The sequence below is a fragment of the Camelus dromedarius genome, chromosome 11 (assembly GCF_036321535.1).
Source record: "Camelus dromedarius isolate mCamDro1 chromosome 11, mCamDro1.pat, whole genome shotgun sequence".
Classification (NCBI taxonomy): Eukaryota; Metazoa; Chordata; class Mammalia; order Artiodactyla; family Camelidae; genus Camelus; species Camelus dromedarius.
Window position 1 is genome coordinate 53,337,578 of NC_087446.1, and position 21,635 is coordinate 53,359,212.

Genomic DNA, 21,635 nt, shown 5'->3' on the forward strand with positions numbered 1-21,635 from the left:
ACAGTGTGCTGGCAAGTGTGGACGTGTCCATGGGACCCTGGCCTTGTGTGTCCCTGGGTGAGTGGGATTGTGGACTGTGCTGTTGTCTTTGTGTGTGTATGTGTGAGGGCTGTTTAAAGGGAGGTTTTGCATTTGTCTTCTTCTTAGTTCCTAAATGTGGGACCCCACGAATGTCATCTCTTCCACCTCAGGACTGAAGAGGAGAGTCTACTAGGGAGAAAGTCAGAAGGCAGTTCTTGCCCTGCCACCCTTGTCCTGGTCCCAGACCTTGTCTAGCCCCAGGATCTCTGCCCCTTCACTCTTCCTCACAGGTCTGTGGTTAGAGAGAAACTCATAGAGATTGGACCCCACGTAATAAATATTTGGGGGAGGGATTTGAAATTGTTTATGCAAATAACATAACTAAAATGCAGATTAAGTGCTCGGAACCCTCCTGTGAGAGGTGACTGTGTCTGTCATTTGAGTGACCAAGAGGAAACACAAGCTTTGATAGATCCTTCTCTATGAGGGATCTTCATCCTTCCTCAGGGTCTGACCCCTCTGGGGGCAATTTCTTGCTCACAGGAACCCCAGGGCCAGAGGCAAAAGTAGGTTGTTTGGAGACCCTGGAGGTGGACAGCTGCAAAGGATCTCTTAGAGACGAGGATAAGCCAGTACTGTGATATGTAAGAGTACATTGTGTAAAATGGAGAGCACCGAGCACATCAGGGCATAATTATTGGGTGGAAGGTGATTCCCTCATCTCCTGTTTCCCTTCCCTGCACCTCCCAGCCCATAATGGTGCAGGAAAAAAACAGGTTGCTGAGGCTGGGCCTGTGTGGAGGGAGGCCCCTACATGCTTGAAAGGGTTGGGAGAAAAAGGATTGGCAGTCAGTGGGGGAGGGGCCTCCTCCAACCATAAATACAAATTTTATTCAAGGTCTTTGTCGCCATTTGTCTTCCTCGGGGGGCTGAGGGCCATGTCGGCCCCATGCATGTCTAATTCTGAATCTGCTCCCCCAGCTGGATGATGGATGGATCAGAGACAGAGAGCAGGCCAGGGTTCACCCTGGCTTCCTCTGCCTGATCCCCAAGCCCCATCGACCTCAGGTCCTGCCACCCCTCTCCTCCCCCCTCTCCCCCCATGTACACACTGAAGGTCCTCTCTGCTCAGCCCGGCCCCCCACCCCCTCTCCTACTCACCCAGGTCCCAGCCCTCTTCTCTCTGGAGCTTCCCTTCTCCTCCCATCCCCAGCCCAGGCTCTGAGTTTCAGTGACCAGCAGGGCTGCAGGCGGCAGCGGGTGTGTGTGGTGGGGGAAGCGGGCTTGGCTCACAGGGAGCTGAGGGGCCAGCTCCATGAATTTATTCATGTTCTGTTGCTCTTTCCCCACACTCCGGAATGAAGCTGCCAGCTCACCAGGTCCTTATTGCTTCCCCTGCAGCTGTCACATTCGGCCAAGGAGGGACCTGGGCAGGGTCAAGGCCAGCCAGTGCTCCTGGGGCCAGAAGCCAAGGGTCTGGGCTCAAGAGGAAATACGGGGGCCCAGGCTGGGGTCTGGGACAATTTACCCAGAGCTCCTTGGGCAGCCAAACTGGGAGGCCTCAGAGGGATGGTATGGTTTGGAATGGGAAGTAGACTGAGAGCTGTGCTGCAGGACACAGAAGGGGCAGTGGAGGTGGGGACAAGGCTGATGGGGAGGAGGGGAGAAGAGAGAAAGCCTTTAAGTCCCTTAGGCTCCCTGATTTAAAAGCACAGCCCAGTCTGAATCCTGCCTTACTGTACTCGGCCCTTAACTCTGCAGTAGCCCTGACCCTAATCCCAAAGTATACACTTGACTCCTCTCCAATCCTAAAATGAATCCTAACTCCATAACTTGACTCTAAATGGAACCCACCCCTACCTGTCCTGTCCTGGAACACAGGGGTGTCCCAAGAATTTCCCCCAGGGCTTACAGCCAGGTGTGTGTCAGAGTTCTGAGGACCAGACTTTAGATTAGCATGTGATTAGCATATGATTTGCATATGATATGTACCTTCTACTCTGAGGAAGTTTTCTTGTTAAAATTTTATGAAGTCTAGCAGAAAGGTCCTGGCTCCTTGAAGTTTTTCTCTTTTGTTCCTTCTCCCACACTCCTTGTCACTGACCTGGACCCCTTCAAGGGAAGAAAGGGGGCCGGAGGAAACAAACAATAGAGGACTCACGGGAGGAAAGATCCCAGAAGTGTGATCTGCCCCTGTCACTTACAGTGTAACCTCCGCGGGCCTCAGTTTCCTCATCTGTAAGGGGAGAGGAACCATCTGGCTTATGTTACATTAAGATCTAAAGAAACGTCTTTTTTTCCCCTTGCAATCTCTCCTTCCTCATCTTTTAAGGGCCATTTATAGTGTGGTTCTTTTCCACTCCTCCCTCCTCCCCCCTACACACTGGCTTTCAGCTCCCACAAGTAAGATCACACAGAACTGGATGCAACCTGGGTTGCCTGGTACCAGACCTCTGATTTAAAGAGGAAGGAAATTTGCCCGCCTGAGAGCACAGGGACTAGTACGGAAAGGGAAATAACATTATTATGTGCTTACTGTATTTCAGAGCTTTTATGTTTTGGGTTTTTTGGTCGGGGGAGTAATTAGGTTTGTTTGTTTGTTTGTTTGTTTACAGAGGTACTGGAAATTGAACCTAGCACCTCCTACATGCTAAGCATGTGCTCTACCACTGAGCTATACCCTCCCCCACTCCAGAGCTTTTACCAACAAGTTTTCATTGCATCCTGGAGACACTCCTGAGAGATGGATATATTGTCTCCATTTTACAGATGAGGGAAGGAGGACCCAGAAAGGAAAAATGACTTGTCTTGTATCACCCTGTAAATGGCAGCCCTAGAACTAGAGTTCTGATCTCCTGGTTTCCTTCTCACTGCCCAGAGAAGAGAAATGACACCGGAAGCAGTGGAAGGGTGCGAAAAGCAGGACAGGAGTGGGAAAGAGAGATCTGAATGGGTCTCAGGGGAGACCTATGCGTGTGAGGCCAACAGGGCAGGCAGGACCTTGACTGAACGTGTCCCCCAACCCCCACCTCCAGCGCTGTGGAGCCTAACACCCAATAGGTGCTCAGTTGTTGGCTAATGGATATTGGATGTTTGGCCGAAGTTAGCTAAGGAGAAGTCACTTAGTTCAGTCGGAAGAGGAGAGAAAAGAGAAAAGGGAGGGAGAAGGAAATGAGGGAATCCCAGAAAAAAAATGTGCTCAAGATGCCAAAGGCAGGAAAGCCAAGGACGTCTCTCCTCCCACCACCGAGGGGAAAACAGTCACGGCCCAAGAGCCCGCACGCACTTTGCCTTCTCTCTCAGAAGGTCGACAGGCCTCAGCGACCCGCCAGAGGGCAAGTCCGCCGCCCGGCCCAGGGCTTCCATTCATCCGCCGCACGGATCCCCTGGCATCGCAGCTCCGTGCAGACTTAGGTTCAAAGGGCAGCCACCAGAGCTCACAAGGCTGAGAACAGGCTCCTGGCTCCACAGAGAATGGGTAGAGATTGCTTCCAACGTCAGGCCAGATCACGCAGATTAACTTCCGCAGCCCTTGACCCCTGGCCAGGTGCGGCTCCTCGCCCTAGCCCCTCTCTCCACCCTCTTTTCCCTCCCCCTCGCCCCCATCGTCCTCCAGCTCCAGCCTCCAGTTAATGAAATGTGGCGAGCGGCCGCACAGACAGCTGTCAGACCCCTCATTTCTCCGGTGGGATATTGGATCCCGCGCTGAGACCGACAGGTGAGCAGAGGAGGCGGGGGGTGGGGTGGGGAGCCGAGGGCGGGGCTTGGGCTTGTGAAAGCCGGGAGCCCAAGAGGCAGTGCGAGGCTGTAATCTTCGAAGGCTCAGCTAAACGAGGTTGGCCCTAGGATGCTTTCTGCCCCTAGCTCTTTCTTCTTCTCCAGCAAGCGGGAGACTTCACGAACCCCCACACCCACCTGACCCAGGGACCGACCTAGACTCCTGGTCCCGCACCGTAGGCCAGCCTGGCTCCCATGTGCGCCTCGTGCAGCGGTTCTGAGCCGGCGGCCGCGGCCCCGTACTTCCCCCTACCTCTTTCCATCCCTTCCTTCTTTCTCCCCCTCCTTCCCGCGCTCCCTCCCCGGCGGCCGCGGCCTTTATTAGGGATTCCACGGCTGTCGGTCCCGCCATCCATCCTGTCCGCCGGCAATTAGGCGGCCAGACAAAGAGCAGCTTCGGATGGATGAGGGTCCCGGCGGATCGGAAATGTGAAGGGTCAGCGCTGCCGCCCGCGGCGCACCCCGCTCCCTCTCCGCATAATCGCCGGCCGCCCGTCACTCAGCCTGCCGCCCGAGGAGCTCCGGGGCCCGGGCTGGGGGAGGGTGGGGGTGGGACAGCAGCCTAGGCTCCTAGGGCAGGGCGAGGGCAGACCTGCAACAAGGGCGCCTCCTGCGGGAGAATGGAGGACTGCGGAAGGCCGGAGGTGCGGGAGGCCAGAGTCACGGGAGGAAAGAGAGGGCAGTATATGGCCCCCATCGTTCACTGAAGGCGGACTGGGGACGGCTGCCTGGGGGCTTCCAGTGCGGAAGCCGGGACTAGCTGTGAGTGAGAGGAGACTGGTGGCCCAGGCGCCGCCTGCTGGGAGTCTGAGGGACGAAGCCCAAGAGTCTCCCGTCTGTAGAAGTGGGACAGAGCCCAGGACAAGCCCTCTAAGGATCTCTAGACTGGTGCGCCTCCCATTGAAATAAAATGATACTGTTCTTCTATTCTCGGTCTCTTAAGTGAAATCCAACCCATGCACATCAAATCCAGAAAGGCTCCAAGGCTGGGCGACCCCAAATGGAGGCAGAGGAAGTTCAAGGAGCCCAGGTTTTACTGCGGATTCTTTGGCGCTAGCTCCTAGCTTACAAATCAACATCTCAATCTGACAATTAGTAGTGGAGGTGGAGGGAGAGGGGGTCTCGCCGCCTGGGCCGCGTAGCCCTCCCGGCAGGCGCAGAGAGGTGGGCGGTGCTGGCAGTGATGAACGATTCCAGGGGAGCCCGGGGCCCGGAGCGCGCATTCATTACTCGACTGACAGGCGGGCGGCGGGCCGCGAGTGGACGTGCCGGGAAAGAGACAGTGACAGGAGGGGAAATAAGGGAGGCGTATAACAGCTCCACTGCCCGGTCAGCTCCCGGTTCCTTGCCTCGACCCTGGTACTTGACTTCCTCGAGATTGGCCTTTTAGTTGCTGGAGCTGGCCCTGGTTGCAGAATTTGGGGAGCAGGGACAGGGACCTAAGCCCTCTGCTCAGATAAGGCGATTTAACGTCTAAGATGTCAAGAAAGGGTGTAGACAGGCTTTAAGACTAGGCGCTTTGGCCTGACCTAGGAGGAATTGTGCGTGTCTGTGCGCATAGAGGTGGTGTATGTGACAGGGATTGATGCGTGTTGGTCGCATGTGGGGGTCAGTGACTGTGTGTTGTCAGTGGTAGGGATGTGTCGGCCTGATTTTGTCAGTGGAGGTGTGTGATGCTTGTGTCTGAGGATGAGCTGCCGCCTCTCCCTGTATGTCTGTGCCACCCCACCCTACTTGCTGTCAGCTCTCTGTCTCCAATTCTGTAGGAAACAGCAGTGTGCACAGTGACAGCTGAGGTGTGCTGCTGGGGGTGTGGGGGATAGATGTTAACTGTGAGGGTGCTGGTCTGGACAATTGCTCCCTTCACCACCTCCAACCCAAACATCATCCCTTTCCCAAGCTTCCTGAGAGTGGTGGATTTTTTCCAAAGTCTGTAGACCCAGCTGCTAAGTTCTAGAGAAGGAAGCAGTTACTTCCAGAGTTTTCTACAGTCCACATACATATACACACTCACGCAGTCTCCATCACATATACAGTCTCCAATATAAGATGTGATCTCCAGCCCATCTGGCTTCCCAGGCTGGTGGTGGACAGAAAGGAGGAGGTGGATATCCAGAAGGGAGGGGAAGGCCATCAGACCTCCAAGAGAGCCCACCTCTTTTGGGGCTGGGTTTGTGGCTTCTGGGACCCTTACTTTTTGGATTTCAGGTCCAGTTGCTAGTTGACACTTTGGGAAGATAATGCTAATTACATTCTAATTCCTCTCCCTAAATAACTCTCTTCACTTGGTGTGTCTTTCAGCCCCTTCCATGTGCCTTACTCTTCTTTATACATAGGGTATCTCCTGGAGCCTCTGTATCTGTGTCTCTACACCCCTCCTTGTGTCTGTATGCCTCCACATTTAGGAATCTCCTCCAAATTTGTCTCCCTACGTTTAGGGGGTCTTTCTTTGTTCCTCTGGGGCTTCTCTTTCTGGGAATACCCCACCGCAACAGTGCGGTCCATGGAGATGGGGAGGGGGAGTAGGGCTTCCTTCCTACCCTCATCCAGAGGTGACTGCAACCTAAGGATAAGCAGCTAGTGTCAGGGCCCGGCCATGGCCGGGTCGCTTCTCATTCAGGGCACAGGCACCTGGTCGATGCCCCTCTGTCTGCCCCCCACCCCCAAGCGGCCCTCCTCCAAATCCACCCCCCGCCCCCTCCACCCGCCTGGAAAAGGCAAATTTGACATTTTTAAATCCCGAGCCTTAGAGGGATCGATGCGGCCCAGAGGCCCCGCCCGGGGTCGATATTCCTGATTGGGAAGCGGCCGTTGCGCGGAGCCCGCGTGTAAATCACCCGGACTGGGGGAGGGGGCGCGGGAGCCAACTGCGTCCCAGGCGCGCAGAGCCAGGCGGTGTCCCGGCCCTGGCCCCGGCCCCGGCCCAACCCTAGGGCAATGGAATGAGGAGACAGACAGGCCTTAGAGATTCAGAGACAAGCCTGCCCATGGCCCCTCTCTCCCTCGCCCAGCTCTGATAACTCTGCGGGCCGGCTCCGGTCTCGCTTCAGCGGCCGCCACCCTCCGTTGCCCCTGGAGCCGCCGGGGAGACCGGTGTCGGAGCCAGCCATGCGGCGGCTCCTCTCCGGCCGCTCCCGCGGGGCCTGGGCTTCGGCGGCGGCTGTCACGAAGCCGACAGGCCGGCCCGGCCGGTAAGGGGAGGGTGGCGGGGGAGAGGCGGGGGTGGATGGGGGAGGCTGGCGCGGATCTGGCTCACAGTGGGCGCGCAACAGATGTTTGCGGAATTGAGGGACAGCAAGGTGGCTTGGGCACCGGGCGGCGCGGAGCTTGGGCTGGAGGACGCAGGCGGGGCAAGGGGCGGCCCAGACCTGTTGAGGGTGGGAGTCTGGTCATCCAGCAGGGTTGAGCCTGCACCCGAGGGCGGTCTGGGGAGAATGAGCTGGATAGACCCCCTCTCCATGTGACCAGGGTAGCAGACAACAAAAGAGAATGGGGCGAGCAGGCAAGTTCGGGCCCCACCTACAGCTGCCTCGCTGCTCCTGCCTTCTAAGCCTCTCAGTTCTCTTTTGGGGAAACTGAGGTACCCGAGGCTGAGAAGGGCCAGGAAGGTTAAAAGCGCTATCAACGATGAGGCTAGGGCAGCAACCATAATTCCTGCGTGGGTCTCAGGATTCACCTGCTTGCCCCAGGCCCGCTTGAAGGTAAATACAACACCAAGGCCCCCACCGCAGCTCAGACCCTCCCCTCCTGCTTCAGCCTGTCAGATCCCCCTACTCCCCACCCTACGCCAGTTTATAGAACAACAATTTGGGGAAAACAATCCGGGCCGAGTGACGGCCCCGTAATTGTGACAAAGTGAGTGCGGGCGGCTGGAGAGAGCGCTAGGGCGGGAGCGCGGCGGGGCGAGGCGGAGGCAGGGGCGCCTCCCGCCCGCCCCGCCGCCCTCTCGTTCTCATTCCGGTCATCTCCCATCCTTCTCCTTGACTCTTCTCCAATTCTTCTTCCCCCGTCTCCTCGCGCCTCCCTTCGCTTGTTCCTCCATCGCTCTTCCCTTTCCTCTTAGTAACGGCTCTTTTCCCGCCCCCGCCCCGCCACAGCCCCTCCCCCGGAGAGCTTTTCCCTGTCTCAGATCTCCCTCTCTCCTCCGCCCTCCACTTGTTTCTCCATCTTTTCGTCGCGCTTATCGCCCTCGGGGCACTGACTCCACCGCAAAATCGCCTTCTCTCCCTCCCTAGTCCCAGCTTCCTGAGATGGAGCCCTGAGCCCCCTCCCTGTCCCCCACTCTCCGGGAGGCAGGCGCAGCCCGGCACTCCGGGGTTCCTCCGGCCTCAGAGCCAGCGGCGCGCGGAGGCCCCGGGGCCCGGGCGGCCTGCCGCTTCCCTCCCCCTCCCGCAGCTGCCTCCCCCACCCGGCTCTCTGCGCGGGGAGCTAGTTTGTTTGTCCAGCGGCGGCCGCCGCCGCCGCCGGAGCTGTTTGCCGAGCTTAGCGCGCCGCCGCACAGTGCCGGCCCAATTAAGTCTCATTCATTATTCAGCGCCCCGGTCCGCCCCCGCCCCTCAGCTGGCGGCTCCAGCATTGCTTCGGGGCCTTCCCCAGCCCCACAATGTGCCCCGGGGGCAATATGGGGAGCCACATTCCCTCCCCAGGCCAGGATAAGGACTGAGGAGGCTGGGAATGTGGAGGGAACAGAAACATTCTGCTGACTGCTAGGAGGCGACTTGGGTGAAGAACCTCCAGGCCCAGCCCACCCCCAAATCAAGGCTGGGGGACCTTAGAGATCCGAGATTTTCCTTTGCAGAGGAGGAAACAGGCCCAAGAAGCGGCAAGACTTGCCAAGGTCACGTAACAGAATCAAGATTGGAGCCCACGACATTGAAATGAAGGCATCTTGCATCCCAGGTCCATCCCAGCATCGAGGCGGGAGGATGTGGACTATTCTCATGCTGGGGAAGCCCTCGCCCCCATCCCTTTTGCTTCTGGTTCTCCCTCTCGCCAAAGTCAGCGAGATACAGCGGACATGGGTTCCTGAGGGATAAGGGGGCTCCTCAGGTCTCAGGCTCAAATCTAGGATCTAGATGTAGTGCCCCTGACTGGCAGGCCTGGAGGCAGGGCAGTGAGGCAAACTCGGGGAAAGAGACCCTCTCTGCAGCCTGTCTGTCGGTGTCTCTGCCTTAGAGGAACTGGAAGTGGACCCATCCAAGACAGCCTTGAAGAGCAATGGAGTAGGGAGAGAGGAGTGCAGCCCGAGGTGAGAAAGGAGACACATTCTCATTTGTAGGAGTGGAAAGGGGGCGATCAGGGGCGGTTTTTTGCGTTTATGGGGAACCGCCCTGGGCTGCTTTTTGCGGGGCCGTCTGGACAAGGTGAGTCTCGGGGACCCGCCCGGCACCACCCGTCCGTAAACGGCAACGCCACCTGGTGGTCGTGGTGCCGCAGTGCAGGCGTTCTCGGCCTGGAGTGGGGCGCTGTGCCAGCCGTGTTGAACCTGGGGACACTGAATACGCCGGGAAAACCTTAAACCGAGTTTACCCGAGAGGGCTGGCGAGAGGAGCCCCAGCCTGAAAAATGATCCCTAAGGGTCCAGGAAGGGCCTTGGGGAGGGGCCTGACCAGGACGGCCCGACTTCCGTGATACAGCAAACACAGAAAGACAAAGTCCATTTGGATGGAAGTGGGAGCGGAATGAGAGGGGCCATTTTGACTCTGTGGTCAAAGAAAATGACTGATCTGATGAGGTCTGGGAGCCGAGGTCCCCAGGTACGGCTGCTCACCCTGGGACTAGCAGGTACTAGCTGGTGGTCATGAGGTGCACTCTGTGTAGAGGGGAGAGACTGGCAGGCACTTTTTGGCATCTGGTTTGATATTCTGGGAATTAACCTGGCCGCTCTGGAGAGAATTTCCAAGTCTGCGCCGAAAGTTGGTGGTTGAATTGTGGAGTGCCAGGGTCTAAGTCAAAATGTAGTTTTCCAGAGCTGGAGGGAATTCAGGACCTCTTTCAAGTTTGACTTGTGGGAAGATTTCCTGATCTGGGGAGATGGGAGGCTGCAGAGGGATAAAACCTCAGCCAAGTGTCTGAGGGCAGCAGTAGTGGGAATTGGGGTGGGGGCAGGGGTGCTGTGTGACAGAGGACTTTAAAAACGTGTAGGAACTTTAAAAGGGCATTGTATCCATCCAGATTCACTCCACCCCACCCCACCCCCCACCCCCAATGCATGAGTTAATTCGGGAGGTCGGTGGTCTGAGGGGAGGTCTGAAATTTAAGCTTCTGCCTTTTTGTCTGTGTGCTGGGTTCTCAGTTACTCAACTGAAAGCATTTAAAACATTCTCCCCTAAATTTGGAGTCAGTGCGGTTGTGAAAAACAGAGATGAGGTGCTAGACCAAAGGGTATGGGAGAAGCAGAATTTCAGAGACACTCAGGAAGATCTGGACTTGATTAATATTGGAAGGAGAAAGGGTTACTGTGCTGGGGAACTGGATATAGTCTTACAACTGCTTTTTTCCATGTCTTAGGGTCTAAGGATAACTCTGGGGCCGTGATTCTCACAGAGGATCCCAGATTTCTGCATTCTGAGTAATGTCAGGTGCCACTGGACTTGTTCTGAGACCCTTTCCCTAGAGGATGGCCAAGGGGCTCTTAATGACCTATGTCCTCTGGGCTGTAGGGGGCCCTGTTGGGCTCCACCACCTGTACCTGGGGCGGGACAGCCATGCATTGCTCTGGATGCTTACCCTGGGGGGGGGGGCTAGGCTGGCTCTGGGAGTTCTGGAAGCTCCCAAGTTTTGTTGCTCAGGCCAACAGAGCCCAGGGGCAGAGGCAGAGCTCAGGAGGGGGGACACCCCCTCTGAGTCCCATTCGCTTTGCTGCCCAGATGATAGTGGGCATCTATTTTGGCCTTGTGGCTCTCATTAGCCTTTCTTTCATGGCCAGCTTCTATATTGTGGGCCTCCCACTGGCAGTTGGCTTAGGGGTCCTGCTGGTGGCTGCTGTTGGCAACCAGACCTCAGACTTTAAGAACACTCTAGGGGTGGCATTTCTTACTTCCCCTATCTTCTATGGCCGCCCCATAGCCATCCTGCCCATCAGCTTGGCTGCCAGCATCACAGCCCAGAAGCATCGCCGATACAAATCTTCACTTGGGTCAGAGACGCTCAGTGTGCGGCTCTACCGCCTGGGCTTGGCTTACCTTGCTTTCACAGGCCCGCTAGCGTACAGCGCCCTCTACAGCACAGCTGCCACCCTCAGCTATGGGGCGGAGACCCTAGGCTCCTTCTTGAGTTGGTTCAGCTTCTTCCCCCTCTTTGGCCGCCTGATGGAGTCTGTCCTCCTTCTGCCTTACCGAGTCTGGAGGCTATGGCTTCAGCAGCAGCTACTTCCGGGAGTGGGAGAAGCTGTACGAGTTTGTTCACAGTTTTCAGGATGAGAAGTGTCAGCTGGCTCGCCAGGTAAGGTTTTCTCCTCTCTCAGTCCTGTCTGGGTCGGCTCCGGGGGTTAGGCTAAGCCTTATTGGAGCTGGTGCCCCTTATGTGGAAATACTGTTTTCATGTCTGCTGGGTCAGGCCCCAGAAGGATGTTCTAGCCTGTTTGGGCTTCTGTGTGCAATGAATGAAGGTGCAGAGCTCTAATAGGGAGCAGAAAAAGGTATGTCTATATCATTTACCTTTGCTTGAGGTACAACATATATAAAGTACACTAATTTTTTGTATACACCTATGTAACTACCACTCAGATCAAGGTATAGAATATTTCCAGTAGTAAGAAGGTTTCTTGGGGGAGCATATAGCTCAATGGTAGAGCGCATGCTTAGCATGCAGGAGGTCTTGGGTTCAATCCCCAGTACCTCCATTAAAAAAAAAAAAAGGTTTACTTATGCCCCTTTCCAATCCCCTCCTGGGAGGGGTACCTCTTTTCTGACTTCTGTCACCATAGATTAGCTTTGTCTATTCTTGGGCTTCGTATAAATGGAACCATTCAGTGTGTACTCTTTTGTGTCTGACTTCTTTCATTGAATATTATGTTTGTGAGATTTATTCATACTGTTGCACGGGATTATAAATGGTTTGTTTTCATTGTTGTGTAGTATCCCATTGTAAGAATATACCACAATGTATCTATCTATTCTGTTGTTAGTGAACATTTGGGTTGTTCCCAGTTTGGGGCTATTCTGAATAAAGCTGCTACGAACATTCTCGTACATGTCTTTGGTGAACATATATGCTTATTTCTCTTGTGAGGAGGACATCTTATCAGAGATGCCAAGTTCCAGGTTGGAAAATGGGTATCTGTGATTAAAGGCAAATCCTGGTTCTTGCCATGCGATCCAGAGAGTGTCTGTGTTTCAAAAGGCTGGAATTCTAATCTGAGGCTCTGGGCATTTTTGACCAGTAAGTGGAAGCCAATTCCAGCATGATTTAGGAAGGGAGCAGGGAGAGGCCCAGATGCCCTGACAACTCATGAGGTTCTAATTTGTTAGTTTCTGTTTCCTGAAGGTTTTGGGTGTCTCAGAGGGGGCAACAAATGAACAAATACATCGCAGATACCGAGAGCTAGTGAAGATCTGGCACCCTGACGACAACCGGCACCAGACAGAGGAAGCTCAGAGGCACTTCCTGGAGATCCAGGCTGCGTATGAAGCCCTGAATCAGCTCAGGAAGCCCAGGGGTTCCTGAAGGTGAGAAGAAACTTCCCCTTGAGGATAGACTCTTCCTGGCAGAGCTGGGGAGCTTGTCCTAGCCCAGCTTTGTCTACTTGGGGCATCCTAACAATGTTAAAGAAACTGCCATTTGCAGCAGAAATGAGAAAACCTTAGAGGTGAGAAAGCTATTGTGATGAAAGAACGTATTTATGTTTTTGAATTTCTGAATTCTTGACTATTATATTCCTGATTATTTTTTTCTTAAAACCAGATAGTCAAATGAAAGACATATTATAAAACCAACAAAATATCTTTTAGAGACTATACCACATTATTTCACCCCTGGTCCATTGATGAGTGATGGGGAAAGGTTATTTATCAAATTTTTTTTTAATGTGCCACGTACTGAGTTAGGTGATTGAACGGAAATATAAGATTCTAGTATTTCACAAGCTGTCCTGTGACAAGAGGGATTTGATCTATTCTCTGGACTACCAAGGGGTAAGACTGGGGTTAAATTTCAAAATTTCAGAAAAAATATTTTAATTCCATTTATTAGGAGAGCTTTCTAGGAGCTACACTTTTCCCAAGAAGAAAGAAGCTGCTCTGGGGTAGCGACAGTCCCCTCATCATAGACTCTTCTGCGTGGTGGGGTATTGTGGAATGCCCTCAAAACCTACATGGGTGTTGGACTGGCTGAATTCTCAGGTCTTCCCAAACCTTGGGATTTAATTCTGAGCTACACATCCTGCTCCCTCTTTGCTTACAGTCCAGTGGGGGAACACAGGTACCAAGTCCACCTCACTCAGTGTTTTGAACTGCGTTCTAAGTGGTGTAACTAGGATGCATTAGAATGTTGCAGAAGAGACAGACGACATTGTTTTATAGGAACTCATGGGAAAATTCATGATTTTATATCTCATACGCCCTTATGAGGACTTTGGGGAAACCCTAGGGAACCAATAGCTTGAATATCTCAAGGGGGCCTTATTTAATTCCCAAGTGTGGAAGAAATAGCCCAGGATGCTTCAGTTTGCAGAGGAAGACTGGAGACCAGGAACATGATGTTAAAATTATGTACCTTTACTCCAGCTTTCTTCCTCTTTTTTATTTGTGGGTGTGTCCCTTACACTTTTTTTTTCTTTTTTCTGGAAGTTAACTCTGAGTAGTATATATATATTTAACAAGTAGGATTATTTTGGCTAGTGTTCCCTACTAATTAAAAAAATGGTCTGATCAGTTGACAGGAATGAAATTTGTAGATGTTTTTTCTTTGCATCCATATATTAAAAAAATTGTCAATGAATTTATGTACCTTGATTTCAAGACCAAATTAACTTTCTCACCTTTTTAAAGTTGACAGAAATTGATATATATTGCCTTTGAAAAGCATTTATAATTTGTCAGATTATAATGTGGAATTTTAATGAGACATTTTCATAGCTATTAATAATTTGTTAATATGATATGTAGTAGTACATCTGCAAAATGTAAATATATTAAATAACAGTCTATAAGGAAAAAGAGACAAAAAGTGACTGGGGCTTTACTTGATTTGGAAAATTATTTTACTGTTCTCAAATTTTCTTAGGAGTTTTTGTACAAAATATGCAATATTTTAGTTTGTTCAAATGGGAACTGTTGATGAGCAGTCTCTATTTTTCCAACATGAGCCATGCTACAATAAATATCTTTAAATATATGTGCTGGTGTTTTTTAATTTTTTTGACGTGGATTCCAATAAATCATAATGTCGGCTCAAACAGAATGTATGTTTTAAATTTTTATTGATATTGTATCAGGGTACTTTTTGAGAAGATTATAACATCCTACACTTCCACCAGCAGTACAAGTGGCCCTTTCTTTGTAACTGGTATAGACTGTTATCACTCTTTTAAATTTTTCCCATGGTGATGGGTAAGAAATAGTATCTGATGACTCATAGACACAGAATACCAACTTGTGGTTGCCCGGGGGAGGGGGCTGGGAATGGACAGATTGGGAATTTGAAATCTGTAAATACTGACAGGTATATATAGAATAGATAAACAAGTTTATACTGTATAGCACAGGGAAATATATACAAGATCTTGTGGTAGCCCATGGTGAAAAAGAATGTGACAATAAATATATGTATATTCATGTATGACTGAAAAATTGTGCTCTACACTGGAAATTGACACATTGTAGACTGACTATAACTCAGTAAAATAAAATTAAAAAAAAACACTATCTAAATCACACATACACAAAAGAAATACTATCTGATGACTTTAATTTGCCTTTCCCTGACTCCTAGTGAAGTTAGCATCTTTTCAAATGTTTATTGGGCACTTGAATTTCCTCTTCATTGAATTGTCTGATCATGTCATCTACCTATTTTTTTTTTCATCGTGTTCCTACTTGTCTTGGTGAAATCTATTTTCTTGGTATCCTTTCTTGTTAGGAACCTTAGCAGTTTGCCACATGTGTTGTAGATATTTCCCCCCAGTCTATGGCTTGTCTTTTGACTTTAAGCATGAGTTCTAGAGTCAGAAGGATTAGGATTAGGGCTTGAATCTGGTTCCATGATTTTCTAGCTCTGTGATCTTGGGTTTCTTTAGCCACTTAGAGCCTTAGTTTCCTCTAAAGTTGGGATAATAGTATGTACTTTTAAAGGGTTGCTGTGATAAAGAAGCTGGCATATGTAGAGTGAGCAAATGTAACTAGAAGTTCCCTTTCCCCTTTTCAGCCTATGTAAAGAAATAGGGCTTGAGTGTCTAGTGAGTCACTGGTACAGAATGAAGTTTCTATCTATAAGGCTAAATTTTCCTAGAGTATATTAGTGTATTTTGTATTTTAAAAAATTCCTCTTGTTTTCCTGTGTGAATGCTTACAAATGATGGTTAGAAAGAAGTAAATAGGAAGATGGATTGTGTTGTGATGGGGGTAGGTTACAAGTGGTCCTCCCTTCTCTAGACTCTCATGGGTTTTTTGCTTTTTTTTTTTTTTTAATGGAGGTATGTGGAATGGAACTCAGGACCTCGTGCACACTAAGCAGATACTCTACCACTGAACTATACCCTTCCCCTCAGTGCAGGATCATGAGAATAGCTTGCTCAGAGATGACCCTTCTGGTTTTTGATTGAATTAGAAATCCCCTGCCTGTCCCACCTTTGGGACATCCTTAATTGTCATTCTCTTATTAGACTGGAATTTTCTTCCCTGAAATTTATTCCTAGATCTGCCATCTCTTGCTACAAAGAACAAAAACTAACAAAAAACCCTTTCTTGAAAAGAACCTGCCCTTCACCTCATATCCCTCTAAATCTTCCCTTTTCCAGATTAAACATCACCTTGTTTAAGGAAGCACCGTAGTTTGGTAGAAAGAGGATGGATGGAGAAGTGAGGAGATGAGGTTCAGCTTCTGCCTTTTGCGTGACCAGCCTGCTGACTTAGGATGAGGCCACTCTGGGCCTCAGTCTTTTCCTTGTATGGTGAAGAGGTTGGACTCACATGACCTTTAAGATTGCTTTCCACACTGGATTCTGGGCTTTTAACTTCAGCTGAGGCTTCTGTTAAACGGTTTGTTTTGTCATCTTTTCTCTGCCCTCTTGTGGACACTGTCGGGAAGAAAATAAAATGTTTAATTGCTCAAAGGGCAATATAATGACCAATCAGAAATTCACCTGTATCAAACTATTTCCATTTACTCATGTTCTCTTCTAGTCCTCATCCGTAAATGTACATAATTAACTTTACATGATCGAATCATATCAGGGATCTAATTTTGTAGTTTTTTCCCCTCATTGAGACTTTATATATATATAATTACTCAGATATAATTCACATACCATAAAATTCCCCCTTTTAAAGAATACAGGTTAGTGGTTTTTAGTATATTCATGAGGTTGTACAACCATAAATACGAATTCCAGAATATTTTCACCACCCCAAAAAGAAACCCCTTACCTATTAGCAATCATTCTCCATTCTCCCCTCCCCCCAGCCCCCAGTAACTACTAATCTACTTTCTATCTTTATAGGTTTACCTATCTAGGACATTTTCTATAAATGGAATCAGACAATGTCTCCTTTTGTGTCTGGCTTCTTTCACTTAGCATAATATTTTCAGGATTTATCCATGTTGTAGCCTGCATTATTATTATATATTTTTAATTTTTTCAAATAACACGGAATTATATTTTAATGCTGTGTAATATTCCCTTCTCGGGAGACATTTAAGCTATTAATAGATATGTATATTTGTTGTTGTAAAGAATGCTGCATCGATATTTTCATGCTTCTAATTCATCTGCTCTCTTGAATTATATCAGAATAAATTCCCCTGGGTGGGATTATTGGGTCAAAGGCTATGAACATTTTTATGACTCTTGTCAATATTGCTCTTAAATTGTGGTGTCCAGAACTAAATGCAATTCTCAGATGAGTTCAGACAGAACAAGGTACTGTGGAGCTATTAAGTTCTCAAGGTCTGGACAGTATATCATCCTTTAAATCAAGCAGTCTAAGAATTTATTAGCTTTTTTTTTTTTTTTTGGTTGCTCATTGAGCTTATAGCCAACTAAGGCCCTTAGGTCTTTTTCTAGGCACTGTGTCTTCAAGCTGTTGCATCTACTTTAGGACCCAGGAGGTTTTTGAGGACTCCTTAGCCTGAATTTAGTATTTCTTTGTTTTGTTTTGTTTTTAATGGTGGGTGGTCCTAATAAGCTAGCAGCAAGTCTGGGTTTACTGCAGTCTTAACTAAGAACTGCAGATGGCGCCTTAAGGCTGTCACAGGGTAAAATATGTCCCTTCATTTTTTTGGAATCTGGTAGTGGCACCTCTGTAGCAGATTCATTACTAGAGTTTATCCCCTCCTTTTGCTGGGAAGGTGAGAGCAACTGTGAAGTTGGATTTGGGTGTTATTCAGGGCAAACTCCAAATGAAGTATGTTTTCTAGAGGTTATTTGATCGCCTCAGAAACTCTGGGGAAATCTAGCTCATATTAGAGCTTTGCTTAAACACAAATTTCATGCCACTGCTTTGGTTTTTGAAGTTTACACCCTGAGAAGCTGATTTTTTTTTGTTTCTCTTCATGTTCTTTGCCATCTCCTTCTCTTAGTAATGGCAAGGATTTGAAACTTGTTCAATGAACCGGTTTTGTTTGTTTGTTTGTTTTGCTAGGGTGGGTTTTGAAGAACAAATGCAGAAAACTTTATCTGGGATTCCAGCTAAGTGAGGTTTTATTTCAATAATTTGTTGCTTTCTTCATTTTCCTTTTCTTCACAATTCTCTTTCTTCTCCCCACCTCTCATCCATCTGCTTACTTGCAAACTATTATAACTTTCAGGAAGACCTTGGATTTTCTAGATTTAAACCTCACTGATAAGTTTCAACAGAAGAGAGCAGTGCCCTGTGTGGGAGAGTTGGAGGGGAATGATTTTAACCCCTTCTGTGCCAGCCCTTAGTTCCATTTCTGGGCCTAAGAATGGTTGTGGGGGACATCCTTCACTTGGCAGTGACTGAGTTATCATGAGAGTCTGGCTTCACAAGCATCACTTAAAAGGGCATTTTCCTACCATCAGTAGGTCAGGCACCTTTCAGATGAATTAGTATCAGGAAAGAAATTCGAAGGGTATAGAGGAAATATAAATGTATTCTATTCATATATTTCTCAGTCAATATCTGAGGGCCAGTGAGGCTCATGTTACTCCCCCTCCCCATGCCTTCCTACCTATAACCACCAGTTTGGACTTAGCTTCTCTTGCTAGTTTCTCTTCTTCAGTCCTGGGGCCACAACAGAGAGTGTAAGCTTACTGCTTCTCTGTGTAACTTGGGTGGGAAAGCACTTGTTCAATCCAGGCAAGTGGTACCATATTATTTTATATTCAGTGATGGGGACTCTTTGTCCCTTAGCAGTTGACTTTTCCTGCACAGCCAAAAGACTGATCATTTCAGACCCATCTTCCTTCAAACTCTAATTCTTTTCCATCAGTGTTTCTTGTTCTCATGTTCATGCCTTTGCTGATGTCAGTCTTTCCTATAATTCTTTTTCCTTGCTGCTAATCCAAATGTTTACACTTCTTTTACGATCCAGCTTAAGGTTTATCCCTAAATGATGCCTTCACTGATTAATTCCATTTCTAGTAATCATTCTTCCTTGAATTCCTTCAGCATTCTTGTCTAGTTTGTACCATTCTATCAAGCATTTTCTTACATCATTCTCTAGCTCGTGTTTGTTAAGTTTTGTCTCCTTAACTATACCAAAGCCCCCGACAGCAAGGACTGTCTTCGTTTCTCCCAGTGCAAATAATAGGACATTTGCTAAATATGTTAAATTGTTATTTAACAATTTGGAGCCTCAGTTTCCCCGTTTGTTACATGGGGATAATGATGTCACAGGGATGTTGAGACATTTAAATGAGATAATGTGTTGAGAGCACTTTATAAATCATAAAACATTTTACAGAGGGTGGCATTATCACTTTTTAACAAATAGTGACAGGCTGTATAAATGAAAGAGTATGCTGAAATTCTATGAATGAACTTACAGTAAAGCAGTATTAGTTAAATATCTTACACTAAGAAACAAATTCACTAAAAATCAATTCCAAGTTTAATGAACCTGCAAGGCATTCTTACCAAACTGAGTGTTTCTCAATTTTGGTTCTGACATTGCCACTAATTTTATGATGTAACAATTCAACCTTTGATAATTTAAGGCTTTTTCCAGCTCCAAACGTCTGATACACAACTGAATTTGGGTATGTTACCCATGTTTTTGGAACTTAGTTTTGTCATCTGTGAAGTGAGAAATGCCAACCTAATCAAACCCCATTCAATAGGACTTTATAGAGTAGATGTCCACGTAAACAGTAATCCTGCAAGGAAGTCTCTTGGGAGAAAAAAGTTTCCTTGGGGGAAAGCTGCATACTATATAGTGCATTCCCTTCAGTATTTTTTTTATTTGTGATTTTTTATTTAATGTGAAATTCATTTATTTTCCCTAATATTTTATAATGGACATGGATTATTTTTATACTCAGAAGAAGAGTTTTTTTTTAATTGAAGTATAGTCAGTTATAATGTGTCAATTTTCTGGTGTACAGCACAATGTCCCAGTCATGCATATACATATATATTTGTTTTCATATTCTTTTTCATTAAAGTTTATTGAATATAGTTCCCTATGCTATACAGAAGAAATTTATGTTTTTGAATCTATTTTTATATACAGTGGCTAACATTTACAAATCTCAAACTCCCAAATTTATCCGTAATATTTTTTTAATTGAAGTATAGTTGCTGTACAATCTTATATAAGTTACAGGTGTAAAATATAATGGTTCCCAATTTTTAAAGGCTATACTCCATTTATAGTTATTATAAAACATTGGCTATATTCCCCATGTTGTACAATATATCCTTGATCCTTGTAGCTTATTTTATACCTTATAGTTTTTATCTCTTAACCCCCTTTCTCTGATATTGCCCCTCCCTTCTTCCCTCTCCCTACTGGTAACCACTAGTTTGTTCTCTATATCTGTGCGTCTGCTTCTTCTTTGTTACATTTACTAGTTTGTTGTATTTTTTAGATTCCACATATAAGTGATATTATACAGTATTTGTCTTTCTCTGATTTATTTCACTTAGCATAATACCCTCAAAGTCCACCCATGTTGCTGCAAATGGCAGAATTTAATTCTTTTTTATGGCTGAATAGTATTCCTGTGTGTGTGTGTGTGTTTACCACATCTTCTTTATCCATTCATCTGTTGATGGACACTTACATTGCTTCTGTATCTTGGCAATTGTAGCTAATGCTGCAATGAACATTGGGGTGTGTATATCTTTTTGAATTAGTGTTTTTGGATATAGTCCCAGGAGTAGAATTACTGGGTCATACGGTAGCTCTATTTTTAGTTTTTTGAGAAACCTCCATACTGTTTTGCACAGTGGCTGCACCAATTTACATTCCTACCAACAGTATAGGAGGATTCCCTTTTCTCCACATCCTCTCCAGCATTTGTTATTTGTGGTCTTTTTGGTGATAGCCACTCTCACAGGTGTGAGGTGATATCTTATTGTGGTTTTGATTAGCATTTTCCTGAACATTAGCAATATTGAGCATCTTTTTTATGTGCCTGTTGGCCATCTGCATTTCCTTTTTCAAAAAACATCTATTCAGTTCTTCTGCCCATTTTTTTAAATAGCAGTTTTAGGTTTACAACAAAATTGACAGAAAGGTACAGAAAGTTCCAATATACTCCCTCTCCACACATACGCATAGCCATTATTTTTATTAACCAGTCATTATTTTTATTTATATTTATTTTTTTAAACTAAGGATGAACATACTTTGACATACCATAATCACCAAAGTCCACAGTTCACCTATTTGGACAAAAGTATAGATCTCCATCATTATAATGTCATACAAAGTATTTTCACTGCTCTTAAAAACTCCTCTACTCCAGAATGGCATATGGAATCTCTTTTTTTCCTTGAAAAGAGGTTCAAAGCCTTCATGTCTATAGGACCACTCATGGCTCACCCATGCATGGACTGGACAGGCTCTAGGTGGCAAATTCCCCTACTAAATACTTTGGCTTTTCTTCCAATATTGAGCCCTGTCCCACTGGTCCTGCCCAGCAGCCATGTGGAGGTGCAGGGGAATACCTGTAGGGTATGTGTTCATAGGAGGGCCCCAAGTGTTGTGCCTGTTGTCACAGTGAACCCGGATTCCTGTTGGCTGTGTTGTAAACAGAGGATCCATTTCTTCAGGCCCCCTGCTCTGAGCACACCCCATCTTCTGCCCATTTCAAAACTGTGTTGTTTGTTTTTTTGATATTGAGTTGTATGAGCTGTTTATATAGGTTGGATATTAACCCCTTATCAGTCATGTCATTTGCAAGTATTTTCTCCAATTTTGTAGGTTTTCTTTTCATTTTGTTGATGGTTTCCTTTGCTGTGCAAAAGCTTTCAAGTTTAATTAGGTCCTATTTGTTTATTTTTGCTTTTATTTCATTTGCTTTAGGAGATGGATCCAAAAAAAATATTGCTGCAATTTATGTCAAAGGGTGTTCTGCCTATGTTTTCCTCTAGGAGTTTTATAGTATCCAGTGTTACATTTAGGTCGTTAATTCGAGTTTGCTTTTGCATATGGTATTAGAAAATGTTCTAGTTTCATTCTTTTACATGTTGCTGTCCAGTTTTCCTAGC

The 21,635-nt window shown here is 47.5% G+C and overlaps 1 protein-coding gene and 1 non-coding gene across 2 annotated transcripts; one reads left to right on the plus strand and one right to left on the minus strand.

The window, feature by feature from the left end:
- The first annotated feature begins 9,077 nt into the window (after window positions 1-9,077).
- On the plus strand, window positions 9,078-14,133 carry DNAJC22 (DnaJ heat shock protein family (Hsp40) member C22). Its single transcript, XM_064490950.1, is given in 5 exon segments — window positions 9,078-9,582; window positions 10,309-10,530; window positions 10,532-11,149; window positions 11,151-11,241; window positions 12,286-14,133. Coding segments are annotated over 4 exon segments (1,002 nt in total). The 5' UTR covers window positions 9,078-9,582; window positions 10,309-10,417; the 3' UTR covers window positions 12,466-14,133.
- A 6,957-nt stretch (window positions 14,134-21,090) lies between these two features.
- On the minus strand, window positions 21,091-21,220 carry LOC116156645 (small nucleolar RNA SNORA11). Its single transcript, XR_004140488.1, has one exon. It is a non-coding gene; the product is annotated as a small nucleolar RNA SNORA11 (small nucleolar RNA).
- Window positions 21,221-21,635: the final 415 nt, after the last annotated feature.